This window comes from Gossypium raimondii, chromosome 3 (genome assembly GCF_025698545.1).
Source record: "Gossypium raimondii isolate GPD5lz chromosome 3, ASM2569854v1, whole genome shotgun sequence".
NCBI classification, from domain to species: Eukaryota; Viridiplantae; Streptophyta; class Magnoliopsida; order Malvales; family Malvaceae; genus Gossypium; species Gossypium raimondii.
In genome coordinates, this window is record NC_068567.1 from 7,234,752 (window position 1) to 7,252,683 (window position 17,932).

General features: G+C 29.6%; 2 protein-coding genes across 2 annotated transcripts; one reads left to right on the top strand and one right to left on the bottom strand.

Annotated features, from left to right (window-relative positions):
* Positions 1 to 4,785: 4,785 nt before the first annotated feature.
* LOC105796923 (uncharacterized) lies at positions 4,786 to 5,543 on the top strand. Its single transcript, XM_012626781.2, has one exon. The coding sequence runs from the start codon at positions 4,909 to 4,911 to the stop codon at positions 5,407 to 5,409; it is 501 nt and encodes a 166-aa protein (XP_012482235.1). The 5' UTR covers positions 4,786 to 4,908; the 3' UTR covers positions 5,410 to 5,543.
* An 8,136-nt stretch (positions 5,544 to 13,679) lies between these two features.
* On the bottom strand, positions 13,680 to 15,853 carry LOC105796924 (transcription factor MYB108). The gene is made up of 3 exons (XM_012626782.2): positions 15,564 to 15,853; positions 14,768 to 14,897; positions 13,680 to 14,685 (listed from the first exon to the last, which is right to left on the bottom strand). Exons 1-3 carry the CDS (start codon positions 15,724 to 15,726, stop codon positions 14,073 to 14,075), a joined length of 906 nt encoding a protein of 301 aa, XP_012482236.1. The 5' UTR covers positions 15,727 to 15,853; the 3' UTR covers positions 13,680 to 14,072.
* Positions 15,854 to 17,932: the final 2,079 nt, after the last annotated feature.

Below are 17,932 nucleotides of genomic sequence, written 5' to 3' on the forward strand. Positions count from 1 at the left end.
CTATATAATGTTTTGAAAATGGGGAGCCATCGACATAACATTTGTTCAACTTCTTCTAATAATCCTCGATTAAGTCACTTATGTGTTGGCGAGCTATTGCCTCTGAGCACCTAGTTTCGTTCATGTAGCATGTTATTGAGTTTACACTTTCGTCTCTTTCTAATTCATCCTATAAAGCATTTCATGAATTAGTTCCCGGTACATGAAACTCTAACAAGACAAAAATTAATGGTGGAAATCAGTGCATATGTGTGTATATATGTAACACCCCTTACCCGTATCTGACACTGGAATAGGGTATGAGGCATTACTAGAACACATACACTTGCGAACGTATTTAATCGAGTTATAAAATTTCATCTAAATTAAAACTTTCAAAATTATTAACATGCTTCTATAACTTTTCACAATATATCATCAAAATATTATAATCATAATAATTAGGGCCTACGAGACCCGATCCATACTCATGCAATTCAATGCTTCATTTCCATTTCATACAATTCGCAATTTCTCGTGCTCACAATTTAAATCATATCACTAGCAATTTCCATTTAATTCACGTACAATTCAATGACATTAAGTTTAACACTAATACGTATTTACCATTTAACTCAACGTTTATCGATTATACCATTCATTAACACATTTATGAAATTCTCAATTTTGCAATGAAAATATCACTTTACCTTAAATAACAACATCATCCTGGTATAAATCCACAATTCACTTATCCATTTGCTTTCATTCTTTTGGGCCCATTTGTCACTTACCATCCTTAATCAAATTAGGGAACGGTTACTGAAAATTGAGTACTTCACTTTCACTTTGCCATAGTATAACTATGGTCTTACGTATGATCACTTATCACTTGTCCTTGATCAGATAAGTGTAGCTAGGCTACCACTTATCACTTTTTTTTATTTGATCAGATAAGTGTAGCTAAGGCTACCACTTATCACTTTTTCACTTGATCAAATAAGTGTAGCTGAGGCTACCACTTATCACTTTGTCACTTGATCAGATAAGTGTAGCTAAAGCTACCACTTATCACTTTGTCACTTGATCAGATAAGTATAGCACTTATCACCTTTTCACTTGATCAGATAAGTATAGCAATTATCACTTTTTCACTTGATCAGATAAGTGTAGCTAAAGCTACCACTTATCACTTTATCTCTTGATTAGAAGTACTCAAATCCGGCGTTCCGCTTAATTTGATCATTTATTCGGTTTTCGCATTTTTATTTTACTCTCATTTCAACACTAAATACATTTCATCATACATTATATATTTCATGAAATTAACACTTAATCATTAAATTTCAGCCATATGAACTTATTATTTCATCATCTTTCGACACGCGTTTTCTATGCACATCACATAAGATATAAACATATCATTCAACCATAGTCGCAAGCTAGTGTATTTAAACATAACTCTTTTTGGGGCTAACCACATGATAAACCATTTCAATGCATAACTTATAAATTTAACATAGCATAATCTAGCCACTACTTGGCCAAAGCCTAAGCATATACACCAAATATGTCAGCCAAATACACATATAGCATAAGCATTATAAGCATGGATGAGCACAACACTTATTCATGTATCAGGCTTACCAACATGTGTTAATTCATAAACCATTCATGACATTATTTCATGTCAATCATATACCGAATATACCATACACACATACTATGAAACTTTATTTTCACTCATGAGCTTAAACCATGACCAATAATGCACAAATATAAGCATGATTTCTATTTCATCGTTTATCAATTATAATCAAGCATATGACCAATTCTACACAAATCATTCATATATTTCTCAATTTTCCTCCTCCTCCTCTCCATTCCACATCCTTAATGTGTATAACACACTTAAACAACATTATTCATACTTTCACTATTTTCTTGTATGTAAAATTCAAGCTGTCCGTCTGAGTCAGAGTCACTAAATTATTTTTATCTAGAGTTACAGAGCTCCGAATTAAGATCCGTAAATTTTTCCTGAAACTAGACTCACAAATCTTCTTACCATAAAATTTTCAGAATTTTTGGTTTAGCAAAATAGTACAGTTTATTCTTTAAATTTTCCCCTATTTTGTTGTTTGACAGTTTCGACCACTCTTCACTAAAAATTAATTATGTCATTATACAAAATTCGGATGATGTTTCTGTTTTTCTTATGAAAATAGACTCATTAAGGATTCTAACCATATAAATTATAACTCATAATCATTTTTGTACAATTTTAATGATTTTCCAAAATCAAAATAGGGGAACCCGAATTCATTCTGACCTTGTCTCACAAAATCTATTATATCTCATGATTTATAATTCCATTGCTTACAATGTTTATTTTATAAGAAACTAAACTCAATAAGATTTAATTTCATATATTATTCACCCTCTAATTCAATTCCCACAATTTTTGGTGATTTTTCAAATTTATACTACTGCTGTTGTCCAAAATTACTTTAGTGCAAAATGTTGATTTCCATTTTGCCCCAAATTTCACAGTTTATACAATTTGGTCCTTTCTCAATTAACCCCTCAATTAATATAATTTTCTCAATTAATACTTTCCTTAGACATTATAAGTTGTATCACAACTATTGAAATTCAGAATTTCTACATATAACTCTATCTTCAAACTCTTTTACCATTAGGTCCCAAACATTCACTTTCTATTCAATTCTTTCAATAAAATTAGCATATGAACAATTTAAAGCTCTAATTCCATGCTAAATAATCATATACTTCCAGCATGTCTTCATAGCAACTTTCAAATTCTTTCATAGAATCAAAAACTAATGAATTCAACAAGTGGGCCTAGTTGTAAAAGTCCCAAAAACACAAAAATTTCAAGAAATAATCAAGAATTGAACTTACCTGCAGTAAAAATATGAAGAACCAGCTTGAAGAAACCCTTCTATGGTGTTTTAGCTGATGAGAATGCAGAAAAATGAAGAGAAATCTAGATAATTCCACTTTGGTCCTAACTTTATTAAGCAAATTTTGCAATATTCCAATTTTACCCTTAATTCTCCTGACTTTCTTGCTGATTTCATGCCTTTGCCGTCCAGCCCAAATAGACCTTGGGTCTATTTCCTTTTAAGTCCTCTTCCTTTTATCATTTAAGCTGTTTAATCATTTCTTATAATTTTGCATTAGTTACAATTTAGTCCTTTTTGTTCAATTAATTATCGGAACTTTAAAATTTCATGACGAAACTTTAATACTAACTTTTTAACACTCCATAAATATTTATAAAAATATTTATGGCTCGGTTTAAAATCTCCGATGTCTCAATACCTCGTTTTCGATTCTAATTATTTTAATATTTATTTCTAGTGCACTATTCACTATTTAAAAATTTTTCCTAACTTCACATTTAACTTATACTCACTAAATTAATAATATTTTCTACTCATTTGTCAAATTTAGTGATCTCGAATCACCGTTCTGACACCTTTGAAAATTCAGGCCATTACATTTTTCCTCGTCGGTTTTGTGGTCCCGAAACCACTGTTCCGACTAGAACCAAAATCGGGCTGTTACAATATATATACACCTTTGCAGTGCCTAAATCATTGCAAAGTCGAAAAATAATGGATGGCCATCTAATGACATCATGGTAATGTTCCAAGCTATGAAGTGCTTCAATGGTGATGTTTCCTCTCTGTAAAAAGTAGGTGTGGACTAGACAAAGATGTCTCGATACAGACAACCATGCATTTTCAAGTTCTTGGAATGTCGGAATGTGTTTACTGTGTGCTCAGTTTGCTTCTTTTAAGAATGCTTTGCATAGATCATCCCACTAAAAAAAGGAAGAGAAATTAGATTTTAATCAGATATATGAATTATTGTTATAGACTGGTATGTACTATGTACCGTACATAGATTTTAATCATGCTTTGCATGATTTATTTATATTTAAATGTATAATGATGTTGGATTGAATATTATTGGTTGCGGTTGCTCTGGCAACGAATGTGGCACTTTGTGGCTCAGACCCTACGTTCGGGTCAGATATCGGGGTCTTACATGAACTGTGTAAACAGACTTTGTTGTCCTCTATAAAACACGAAGAATAAAAAATGGGCAGCGCGAATGGACCAAATACATATTCACAGGTATTATGCCCTTAAGAGAGCTCTCTTCATTTTCTTTACTAGCACAAGCTACTTACTTTCTTCACTATAAAACACTTACACTGACTTAACTATTGAAGAGTGCCTTGAAACACAATCTATGACGTCCCTCAAGCTCATATTTGTCTTGCAGGGACCCAAAAGTGTTTGAGCTTGTCTCACCTTCCTCAAAGAACGTCATCTCTCAAATTGATTGATCTGTTAGCAAAAATAGGTAAACACCTTTGATAAGTTCAAAATTCAACTAGAGACAATTATTAGGAATCCTCAATAGAAAGATGATGAATTTTAAAGGAAAGCTTCATCTTCCAATGTGAACCCTAACAAAAAAAAAATGAAATTAAGGGTTGTGGTTCTTAAGATGGGTTTAGACAAATAGCATTATTCATGAACAGGTCTAATAAACAAGGGGACGTTATGGATTCCAGGTTGCTAGGCAGGGTATTTGTACATTTGATAAATGCCTTGTTGATAGGTTTGAGAAAGCTTTGTTTCCATATTTAATTTATTTATTTTTATTATATAATTTTGTTCTAAATTTAATCGGGAAATGTATTAAACAAAAAGAACATTATTGATTACAATATCACATATTCCTTTATAACCAAAATACCGGGCATTGACAAAAATGACCACGTGCCCCCCAACTCAATTTCAATAAACAAAGAGTTTAATTTGAGACAAAACACCATAACCATACTCCACCTTCACCTCAATCCCCTCGAATCCTGTCCCCCCAAAAATGTCGACTCCGCTTGTAACAATGGAAACGAAGGCCAAAGCAGAAGTTTACCATGGAAACCAAACATGCAGAGACAAATTCACGTCGTTGTTAGCAGCAAAAGGGTTGCCTAATGGCTTACTAACTTTGCAAGACATACATGAATGTGGTTACGTTAAGGACACTGGCTTTGTCTGGCTCCGCCGCCGCCACTGCCGGCATAAAATGTCGTCGAAGAAAGACAGCTTTTACAGGTTCGAAAACGTTGTCATCAGCTACGACACCGAAATAACGGCGTATTTCGAGACAAACAAGATCAAGAACCTGACTGGTGTTAAAGCTAAGGAGTTCATGATTTGGGTCAACTTAACTGAAATCTACGTCCAACAATCTCCTTCTTCGACGTCGATGATTACGTTCAAAACTCCGGTCGGCTTGTCGAGGTCGTTTCCAGTATCGGTGTTTGAAGCTGGAGCGGTTGCCGTGAAGGAATTAACCGAGGAAGGCAAGGAAGGAAAGTAGTGCAAGAAAGAAAGGTGGTATATGTAGATTACAATCTCAATTGCCATTTTACTTGTACGTATTAAATTTCTTAATACATTGTGTAAATTGTATCAATTCATTCTCTTTTTCTTCTTTCGGATAAAATTTACTTAATAAGGTTAAAGGAAAGAAGAATATGCTGAAATATATGCTTACTGGGTATGAGAATATGCTTAAAATGGAACTTCCCAATTAGCGTCGGCTCAATCAACCCCAGCTTCTCTTACTTAAAGTTAATCAAAATTTAATTTTGACAAATCACCCACCTAACCTTATTTTACATTTATATATTACGTATCCAATAATCATATTTACCCGACATCAAAAACAAACTGATGCGTTTATTTTGACTAATATCCTAAAAATGCTTTATTAAACAAGCTTTAATTATGTTTTTATAGTTAAATAAGCTATAACTTCATGGGTCAGACTATCTGTCAAAGCCCAAAGGCCTGCCTGAATTTTGGGAGAGTTTAGGTTAAAATATTAGGCTCGAAAAATGGACTTGGGCAAATAAATTAAACCTGTTTAAAATATGGGTCAGGCTCGGGATTAAACATTTAAGGTCTAAGCCTAGCTTGACCCGACATGTTTTTAAGTTTATAATACTTTATATTATGTAATTTAGAACACATTAGAAAAATAAACCTATACTAAATATATAACACTACTCTAATGTAAATATTAAAATAGTATTAAGATGAATATATAAAGAATTTCAATAAATAAAAAGAATAAAATTATTAATATTAAAATAATATAATATAAATATTTTAAAAATATATTTAAAATATAATATGGGCGAGCCTAATGGGCTCGAGTTAGTTTTTTGCAAATATGAGCGGGTTTGGGTAAAATTTTAGACCCATATTCGAGGCCGAGCTTGGGCTTGGAAAAGCATAAAGTATGTTAATATCATCTTATGCCCAACCTGACCCGTCCCATAAGTACGTTTATTATATAACCTATGATTTTTAAAAATTTTGAAAGTGCTTATATATATAACACAATCACTCTTTTAAATTCTTTTGCATCAAGATAAAGATAAGAGCTTGCAATTCAAAATAATTTTACTTTAACATTTAAAGCAAGGGGTTTTATCGGTAAAAATCATAGGTTAGGGGCTTATTTAACTACAAAATTAGTATAAGGGATTCTTTAAACAAAGTGTAGTAGTTTAAGGGGGTTTTTTTTAGCATATTTGCCTTTATTTTTTAATATAAAATGCATGCAACTGAATCAAAGTTAAAATTTCATGTGTACAATTGAATCAAAATAAAAGTTTTATGTGTATAATTACACTATATCAAAGCCTATGTACCACATTGCACATTAAGGTAGTATTTGGAAAGTCACTTAATAATTGGATTTGAGTGTAAATGATTGTAATTACACAAGAGTGGTATGTTTTGTTAACTAATATATTTGGTGGGTCTCATTGAATTGGGCGCAATTGTAACACTCCAATTGTACTTTCCAATTCTTAGGGGAATGATGAGAATTAGAATAATTATGCGAGTAATTACATTCAAATCTAATTTTTAAAAATTATTGTTTATATAAGTTATAAAAATATATATTATAAGCATAAATACGTATTAGTGTTTGGGATGGTTATGATAAAAAAATTATATTATAGAAATAATTTGTGTGTTTTATAATGTTATAAAATATTATTTAAATCTTAAAAATGTCTAAAGTTTTGGCCAAAATTTTATTATAATTACATGCTATAGAAATATTATAATATATTTATTTATAAAAGTTAACCAAGAAGTATGGATATAATTTATTTATGTATTCATGCTATATACCATAAAAATATAAAAATTATATTGCTTATAAGAAGGGTTATGAACGTTTTGGACAATTTATAAATCATAAATTTTTATTTACTTAATTTATGCATTATAAAATGGAATATATCCTAGTATAAGTCATTTTCCAAATTAATTAAAATTATAAACTATTTGGACTATAAGCCCAAATATTATAAGGTCGATGCTAACTTTGCAAATAAGAATTTTTTTTGTACCATATTATGGGTATGATACCATTTGAAAGAATGACGCCTAACACAAACACCGTGAACTCTTTAATTTGAAACATTCAAGGCTTTGAAATGTGGTTGAGAAGATATTTATTGTTCTAAAAATTATTTCCAATATTAACAATGTCACCTTAATACAACATAAAAAAGTAAGGCTGGATCGTACTAGCATATTGCATATTTCATAACTTCAATCAGTTGTGGAATTGAAAAGATTCATACTTCGAAGAGTACATAGAAAAATGAAATCTTGATAATTTTAATAATGCAGATTCAAATTCAGACGATGATGAACTTGGTAAATGACTAACAGATAATGATAAAGAACATATGTTAAATATTAAAGAAAGATCAACCCAACAAATATGCGCTAAACCAATTAAATAAAATTATATATGGTATTTATGTTTCTTGTCATAGGAAGCTCTTAGTGATAGACATGCATAGAATAGTTGGTCCATTATCTTTTACAGTATTAGCCTTCCAAAGGTAAAGATTATGGGCCTACTTATATTCAACTTAATCCACTAAACTCTTGGACTGTACATCTGCAAATATAAGCACAATTATAGCCATATGATACAGATGAAAGCCACCCATTATTATAATATAAAAATAAAAATTCTAACACACTGTCATAATATTTTATATGATCAATATTCTAATAGGACTCTTGTATAAAAAAATAGTTTTACTAAAATTTATTTAGTTTTACATAATAATTTTTACATGTTTCTTCAATTTTTTTTGGTGAATTACAACAATAGGGTAAAGCCCAAACAACTAACGCGACTAGCGCAACTCAAACCCAAGCCACACTTGGAGTCGTGAACACCTTAACCATCAACCCATCACATGGGATTCAGTGTTTTTAACATATTCAACGTACAATATAGCTTTACTTTATACCATTAATGCAAAGTAACATTGTTCAAAACATTAACCAATTAACATAATTAACTCTGATATTAATTAAGATGCTTAAAATTCTATTCAAGTAACGACTCTATTTTACATCAATAAAATTAATAGAATTTTTTAAAAATTAGCACAACTTCTTTTTTACTTTAAAATTATTTTAACTAATAATTATAATTATCACCATTTTCTCTTTATTTTATGCTTAGAGTTATATTCAAGTAATAAATTTATTTTAAAATTAGCACAAATTTTTTTAACTAATATCACAACTTCTATTTTTACTTCAACTTTTTTAATGTAAATTTAGTAATACAGAAAAAAAAGAAGATATTCTCGGATAGATTTATTTATTTTGAACAATCTCATTATAAATTTTCTCAAATTGAATAAATATATTAAATATCAACTTTATATTAATATTTACTATATACGAAAAAGACTCAATTTTGGTTTCCTTAACGTTAAACCCATAAACACATGGAAATGAAAATAGTTGGGTGAAAAGCTAAAAACGTAATGTAATGATGAAGATGAAGATGAAGTACATTAGGTTTAGTTTTAGGTTTGGGGGAGTCAAACTTTTCACGTTGAACATGCTTTACAAAGTGCCTTTATATTATTAAACTATATGATTAAATTCGTCCACCTTAATTTCCATAAAATTACATCAAAATATTCACTTGTTTGACCCACCTTTTTCTTACCCTTTGATTATTTAGTCTCATATAAATATCAAACACAGTTTGAAGTCAAAATCAACTAGGCTGCTATATCTTGTACTAACAAACAATCAATCACTTACTCAGAACAAGGTTTTATGATTTAATGCTTTTCACCCTCCACTTTTTTGGGTTAATATAGAATTTGATTTTAATGTTTAATTTAGTACTCGGGATAAATGGTCCAATGATTCTAATAAAAAAAATAGGTACGTAACTGGGAAAAAGAGAGAGGAAAACTCAGTACCAAAATGAACATGAAAGTCAAACTCATATACAACTTAACTGGAACCAAAAAAAAGAAATTTAATACTAAAATATACATTGAAATTAAACTCATGTACTAAATACTGCATTAATTATGTCTTATATTGTCGAAATATATTTATTGTAATCCGAATTGGATAATACCGAACCGAACTAATAATCCAATCCTTGGAGAAGTTTACTTGAAGTACTGTTTAGTTTTCACAGCAATTTTAGTTCTTTCATTCTGGTATTTCTACAAATAACACAATGTGTACATAGAATTTGATTAAGTCATATTTCAACAAATATATGATTGTTTTCCCATTGATAAGTTTGGATTGGATAATTTTCGTATGAAAAAAAAGAAGAAGATTTGATTGATTTTAGGTTCAAGTTTTTTCGAGATTCAGTTCGAATTTAAATTATTGAATTCAATATCAAATACTTCAAACTTTGATTCGTAAGACGAGTTGGATGCGTATTTCGAATTCGGAATCGTTTTGTCAACTTTACGAATTAGACAAGTTCCTTTGGTATTAATTTTGTTTTCCCAATTTTTTTCTTTGAAAAAAAAAACAAAAAATTAAAGCTCCATTTTCCATTAAAGGTAATGAAAGTTGCAGAAACATAGAAATAAAAAAGGATTGGATTTTGGTGTTATTACCTTAAACACTATTAAACAATGGCATAATTAAGGACAAAAGTGGTTATTGTTGTTGGTTTAATTTAAAGATGCTCTTAGCTCTTATCCTAAAATGTTTAAGGATTATAATCAACACAACATGTTAACATATGCTGTGTCATTTTCCCATTTATTTTATTAACTAAATTTATCACGCAACTAATTATAACCATATATCTATTTCTCACATTAATCCCTTCTGTTTTTATTACACTTAAATCAGTTTCTATACTTTGATTTGTATTTAATTTAGTCCTTATTTCAAAGGAAATACCGATTTATATTAAGAGTTTATTTGAATATAAAATCAAAGGCTAAGGGTTTAATTGAATAAACTTTAAAAATTAAGGGCTTATTATTAAGTTAAAATTATAGCTAAACAACTTTAAACCAACACAAATTTTTTTTATTGTTTAGAATGTGTAAATGACAAACCTCAAAACAATACACGAGCTTTAATCTAATCTGCAATGTCATACATAAATTTTGATTTTATACATGAAATTCGATTTGATTCCATTTTATAAATCACTAACACAACCATCAATATAACATTATTATATGTTTATGTATTGAACAATTTGAACTAAAATCTAATTTCTATACCTTAAATCAAAATTCATATGTAGTTTTGATATTTATTCTAATTTGCAATAGAATTTAGGGTCATGTATTAAATCACAAAATTAGGTTTTTGACAAATTGTAGGGAAAGAGGATAAGCACAAGAACATACACATTATTCTTTACTAATACTGGAACCCCAACATGATGGTTTACTTAATTGGTTACGGCTTAGGAAGATGTTGTACACATTTTTGGCAATCCCATGAAATTTGCTAATTTTCAAATTAAGACATTGATAAATTGTTGTGTTCATAAAATTTTTGGTTGAAACTCCATCAAATTTCTGTTTTTGGTTAATTAAAGGAACTGTAAAAGGGTTGGCTTTAAAATATCAAACTTTATGTAACTCAGAAAAAAAAAAATTAAGAAAGTGGGATTTGTATATATACATTCAGGGCGAATCTAAGGGAGCCGGATTTGGACTCCTCTAAAAATAATAAAAAATTAATTTAATCTTCTGAAAATTATAAAGATATAAACTATTAAAATAATAAAATTACAGTTTACTATCATAAAAATATATAATTTAATTCTTCTCCAAAAATTTCTAATTTCGCCTCTCCCTTAGATTGTATTTCTGAATCCGTTGCGTTATACATCTAGATGGGGACTTCAAATGACATTAAGATTACCCTTTAAAAAAAACCATATTTATGCACACATATAACGTACTGGTCCTCTCCAAGAAAAGGATGAAAACGTCGTCGTGGTGAGTGTAAATGTATGTAAAGGTCACCAAAAGGGACTTCGCAGTTGCACACTATCAAGAGACATTATAAAAATCCAGATGCCACGTAGGATCTCCACGTGGAGCCATCAAGGGCCCAAATGCATGTTGAGTGAAAAAAAGTATAGCAGATATTAAGAAATGAAACATTGAGATTTAGTAAAGGTTCCTCCATTTTTATTTGAACGCTAGCTGTCTAAATTTGTGGACTCCAGCTGTGGATGGCTTTCTTAGCCTCCATTTATGCAAGATTTTGGAAGTCGAATTTATTATATTTTTAAATGAAATAAAAGTTTTTTCATCATTATTATTATTTTTTATAAAATATGAAATTTATTAATCTAACAGTGCAGTTAAACTGCTAAAAAAACAAAAAAATATTATACAATAATTTTAAGTTCAATAATATCTTAAAGAGTACAAAGTGAAGAATTAGCAGTATCAGTTCTATTGATTGATCTTCCTCCTAAACGAGCCTGCATAATTTCTTTAATATGCACCAAGACAAGATCTTATATACTAAATGTATAATACTACTCTAATATTAATATATTTATAATGTTACTTTATATTATGTTATTTTTATATATTATGTAATTTATAACACATAAAAGAATAAATATATACTAAATATATAATACTACTCTAATATAAATATTAAAATAATATTAAGATGATCATATAAAATTTTCAATAAATAAAAATATATAATATTATTAAATATTAAATTACAAATATAAATATTTAAAAAAATAAAAATAATATGAATTTGGGTTAATCTTTTGCAAATATAAATGAGTTTGAGTAAGTATAAAGTATGTTAATCTCGTCCTTAGCTCCGACTCATGAACACTTCTAATTCAACGCAATATTTTGAAAAAAATAAAAATTTAATGCATATAATTATATTAATAATTATCCGGGGAAACAAACAATACGAAAACGAAAAGCCCGACGTGGAATGGTTGCATTGGGGTGTTTCAAGAGTTGCGGCTGGAAGTGCTATGCAGTTGGGAGTCCCAAAAAAATAAATTTTAAAAAATTCATTGATAATACAAGTGTCAAAAAATCAACAGTGTCCACTTATGGGGCCATATCGATGGCTTCTTCCTTAGGCACGCGGCCTACAAAGATTCCCCAGCCGTCATCCTCTCCCTGTACTATTCCATCACGTGCTTCACCCTCTCTTCTCCCTCACACGTATCATTTCCTTTTCTTTTTTTAAAAATAATCTAAAATTGTGCGGAGATGCTTGCTATCACAGCGGCTATAATTTTGGCATCTAAAATAGAAAATAAATAAATAAATTGAAATAATTTTAATTTATTAAAATTAAAAATAAACAGTATTAATCATTCAAAATAGTAATTAAAATTTTTCAACGGAGTTAGTCAAATAATAAAAAGAACATGTGAAAGGAATTTTAATTAGTTTAAACAGCACTAATAAATAAATAATTAAATTAAAAGAAGAAGACGAAGAAGAAGAGGCTGTCTGGTTAAACGGGAAAACGGGATGAAACAGAACACGTTGTCCGTACGAGGAAAACAACAAAAAAACAAAACAAAACAAGAAAACAAAGTTAATGGAGTTCGGAAATCTACTTTAATTATTTCACTTTCTAACATAGGTTTTTTTTGATAAGATAAGATGACACATCTCTTAATGGCCAACTTAAACAAGCAATTGGATGAATCAGATGCTGCCACGTCTTCCTTATTATTTTTTTAATTTTTCATCTTATAATAATTAAGTTTAAGCTTTGCCCTTTCTTTTCATCTAGAAGCTCTCAAAAGTAGAAGTAGAAAGAATGTTCATTTTATAATCTAAAATTTAATCATCATAATTAATCATTCACCTTAATCCCTTTGCTTAATTCCTTTTATAACTTAAAATATGATAATCAGAATCTCAAAATTAGTTATATAAAATTTATAAAATAAGGAAAAAACCAATTAATTAAGTAAATAAACATCATATCAGTTTTATATTTTGACTAAATTTTAATTTAAAATTCGAGTCTAATTATTCGTAAAACTTTCTATCCAATAACATGTTTTGATTTGATACTAATAAATATAGAATGTTGGAAAATTTTGATTGAAAATATTAACAACCCCAAGATTGCATAAAGTAGTAATGTTTTGATTTGATACTAATAAATATAGAATGTTGGAAAATTTTGATTGAAAATATTAACAACCCCAAGATTGCATAAAGTAGTAAAGGGAATAAATCTTAAATTTTGTTAAAATACAAGGACTACTATCATAAGTTGACTAAATATCAATGAATGAGATTAAACAAAACTCTTCAAATTACAAGATTTTTTTCTAATAAAAGAAAACAAAGATAAAAATAATCAAAATACAAACTAAAGTGATCCACAACAATTACACTAAGGATAAATTTGGATGGATGATTGGATGCGGTGTATTTAGCTTACTTTTTATCTCACGCTACAGTATCTAATCTCACCGTCACCGCCATCTAAACCCACCCTAATTCTACAATAATCTACCTCAAGAGTTCTAAAATATTATTATTATTATTTTTACTCCCAAATTTCTCTATCTCTCTCACTCTCTTTTCTTGCCATTTTTGTCATGTTTTTTTTTTCCTTCTATACAATTGAATTTCACCCCCAAATCCATGAAACATATATATTTCACATGTTGAAGTTGAACTGTTGCTGTAAGAACAAAAAATCCTCAGCATTCAACAAATTGTCTGATAAATCAGCACCATCTAACATGGGATAATTGTTGGTCTGAAGATCCAAGCAGCCGCCATCGCCATGGTTGTAATAATTAGCAGCTGAGAGACTGTGCTCATAGTAGTCAACTTGGCTGCTACAGGCTTGGAAATTATAATCAGGATTAGGGTTATTATTATTAGTAACCTGGAACCCATTATTGTAACAATTAGTCAAATCCGAAACCGGCGAAACTTGGGCCTCGAATGACTCCGACGAAGCCGCGGTGGCCGTGCTCGAATTCTCCGAAGTATAACTCGGGGTTACATGTGTCGAAAAGTCTTTGCCCATAACAGAGGCGGAGGGGACGACCGCGGTGGTAGTAGTGGTTGTGGTGGTGGAACCGGCGGCAGCTTGGATTCTTTCGACTAACCTAGGCATCCATAAATAACGCATGGTGTCCTTGAATTGCTTGCTGTTGACATCACATTTAAGCTGTTTCGCATGTTTCTGGACACGAGTTCTCCAATAGTTCTTGATCTCATTGTCGGTTCTTCCAGGCAAATGTTGAGCAATTTTCGACCATCTGTAACAATTAAAAAAAAATCTGTCAAAAAAAACATTATGAACAAATAATCATTCGAGGGAATTAAGGTTAAAAGATTTACCGATTTCCCCAACGAGAGTGAAGTTCGAGAATCAAAAGCTGTTCTTCAAGAGTGATGTTCCCACGTCTAATATCTGGGCGTAGATAATTCAACCATCTCAGCCTGCAACTTTTCCCAGTTCGCTTCAAACCTGTAAATTTATTTGGTAAAGTTGTGAGCTTTTTGATTCTTTTTATATGTAAATATATACGAAACATCATCAACACCTCACATTTTATAAGCCACAAAAATTTCTCTAAATTATATGCCTTTGCTTTTTCCATGAAAACGTACAGCTTTTGCTTTTTAATTAACAAGTTGTGGTGCTGTTTTTCTTATATGCATATCAAATCCTCAGCATCAATCAATCAAACCCTTAAGATTTCTTCTTCTTCTTTTCCCTTTTTTCTTGCTTTGCATTTTTGTTGGAAAATACAGAAGAAAAAACAAAAGGTCTAATTTCAGTTTTACTCCCTTTACTATACTACAAATTTGGATTTAATCCGATCCTCTATTGATAAATTCTTTAGTTGCTACATATTTTTAAAAATGGCCTTAATTATAAAACTACAGGGACTAAAACTAAAATTAGACCGGCACGAAAACAAGAACTTTGCACCTTTTTTCTATGGCCATGAAAAAGCCTCTCTCATGTCATTAATCAGAAAAAAAAAAAAAAGAAAGAAAGACATGAAGAAGAAAACATGACACACAAAACAAAAGTTCGAACCAACTTGTTACATACATATATATATATATATATATATATATATAGAAAATTAAATACGAAAAGGAAAAAGAAATTAAATTAAATTACCTGCACAACGAGCAAGGGAATTCCAGCGACCTTCGCCATGGATGGCAATGTAATTGATGAGCTTAAAATCTTCTTCAACAGTCCAAGGACCGCGTATCAAATCCATCTCATGATCTTCTTCACTTTGAACGTTCCCTGTACAACCCCTTTTCTTACCATCCATTTCCAAACACCTATATAAAAACCAAACTGTGTTTTTTTTTTTCTTTTTTGCTTTTGTGATGTAAGAGATATGTATTGAGACAGAGAGAGAGAAAACAAAAGAGAGCTTTGATTTTTATTATAGGGAAGAAAGACAAGTACTTGGGGGGCTTTTATAGATGGAGTTTGGTTTTTGCAAACTTGTGGAAAATAATGGTAACCCTTTTGTGAGAGCCGCAATGGGGAGCTTTGTGGGGTTTTTTTTTTTTTTTTTAAAAAAAAAAAACAACAACTAAATTAATACACTAAAGGGAGCTTTGATAGTAATTATATAATATAGTTAGCAAATGGCAACAAGGCTTTCAATGTTTGACACTTTTGACCTTTTTTTTTAACTAAAGTTTTAAATTTATTTAGTTCCATTGGAAAGTCTACAATTGTGTCTATCTTGGTTTTGTGATTGTAATGACACTTATGTGAATATATTGCTGTTCAAACACTCCATTCCATTTTAGGGTTAGTTCATAAACAGTGGGAATATATTTATTAGGCAATTTTAAAAGAATTTATGAATTAGGCTTAGTTATATTTAAGGTCTAATTCTGTTCTTGATCCCTACACTTTTGTCACATTTTGTTTTAATAATTGATAATATCGTCGAAAGATTTTCGTTAAATCAGATTATATTGTATTTTTAAAATAGAAATATAGATTATGAGTATTATCTTTTTATTTATGGAAAATATAGATTCGAATGTGTTAAAGCATTGTGTCAAAAATATTATTATATACATCAATATGATTTATTGGGTTGATAATTGATTGTTATTATTAGTGTTGCCAATTTGCATATAGCTTAGGCGGCTGTAGGCTCTGAGTGGGAAATGTGGGCATAAGTCTATTGTTGAATGGCTCAGCCGAAGAGCCCTTAACGTAAATTGCTGCTATTTCCATGCAACCAAAACCCTGAAAGAAATTTTCATTCAGCGGCTAATTAGCTCTCAATCTCACACGTAATCTTTATATATTTTAGTCATCACGTCAGATCAGACCTTTAAATAGAGAATAAACTCTTTCGATGTTATTTTTTTTATTCAGATATCGAAATTTTTACCATTTAATCTGGTAAGGGCGTTGATGTATGGTACACTCTTGTTTGTTTCATTTGCAAGACTAATCTCTCAAATTTTGTTTAGTTTTTAATTTCTACATTTGCGTATTTAATCCTACAATTAGGACAATGTTGTATCATCAGTACAAGCTGCACTTTTTTTATATGACATGACTCGACTCAGTTCATCTGATGACGTCGTGATGCATAATATAAAATTTTAAAACATTGAATAAATTTTATGTTAAAAAAATTTAAATTAAGTTAGCAATTTTTAAGAGAGTTTAAAGATGTAATTCTACCATTTAATTAACAGAGGTTGGCCCTTATCTGTGACGAGTTTTCACTTTTATATCGAATAAAAAAATTTCGAGTTAATCAAGTGACGAGTTTTATTTTATTATCCTAACTCGATTTGAATTTTTTTCAAATAGAGTCGAGTGAAATTTAATTTAATTCGAGTCGAATTGAGTTAAATTAAAAAATTAAACATATTAAATTAAAATTTTGTTACAATATGACTAATTTCATATTAAACCATATATATTTGAAAACTTTTTCAAAGCAAAATAAGAAAAATAAGAGAAAAGAAAAGATATTTTAGTATGATAAACTTGAATTATTAATTAATTTATTTATGTTCCAAAATTATTATTTTACAAAAATTTTAAATTTTAACTTATATATTATTTAGAATTTTTTCTATAAATTTTTAAAAAAAATATAAATTTTGGAATTTTAAAAATTATTTTGTTTTTTCTTTTCTGTATTTTTTGTTGTGTGAGAGAGAGAGAGAGACCAATTTGCTCATTTTCAAAATCGACAGAGACCAAAGAGTATTTACGCCAATCTGTTACTCGAATTGTATAATTCAACTCGACTCGAACTCAAAACTCAAATCACTTATTCAAGCCGACTCGAAAAAATTAAATAACACGATTCAATTAACTCAAAATTTGATTTTTTTTTTATTTTTCGAAACAAATCGAAGTTTATTTACCCTGCCTCTATTCTAGATTAGGAAATAAAAAATAAAAAAAATAAAAAATCTTACCAGTAATTGTTTATTAAAATGAGTGCTTGATTTGCAGTGAGGTGGTGGACCATATGGGTGTGA

What these genes read in the sequence shown, in the direction of transcription:
- LOC105796924 (XM_012626782.2), bottom strand. Translation starts at nt 15,726, where the DNA reads ATGGATGGTAAGAAAAGGGGTTGTACAGGGAACGTTCAAAGTGAAGAA. An exon ending in TTCCCTTGCTCGTTGTGCAG is followed by an intron (nt 14,898 to 15,563) that starts GTAATTTAATTT and finishes ATAAATTTACAG; the next exon opens with GTTTGAAGCGAACTGGGAAA. An exon ending in CACTCTCGTTGGGGAAATCG is followed by an intron (nt 14,686 to 14,767) that starts GTAAATCTTTTA and finishes TAATTGTTACAG; the next exon opens with ATGGTCGAAAATTGCTCAAC.
- LOC105796923 (XM_012626781.2), top strand. Translation starts at nt 4,909, where the DNA reads ATGTCGACTCCGCTTGTAACAATGGAAACGAAGGCCAAAGCAGAAGTT.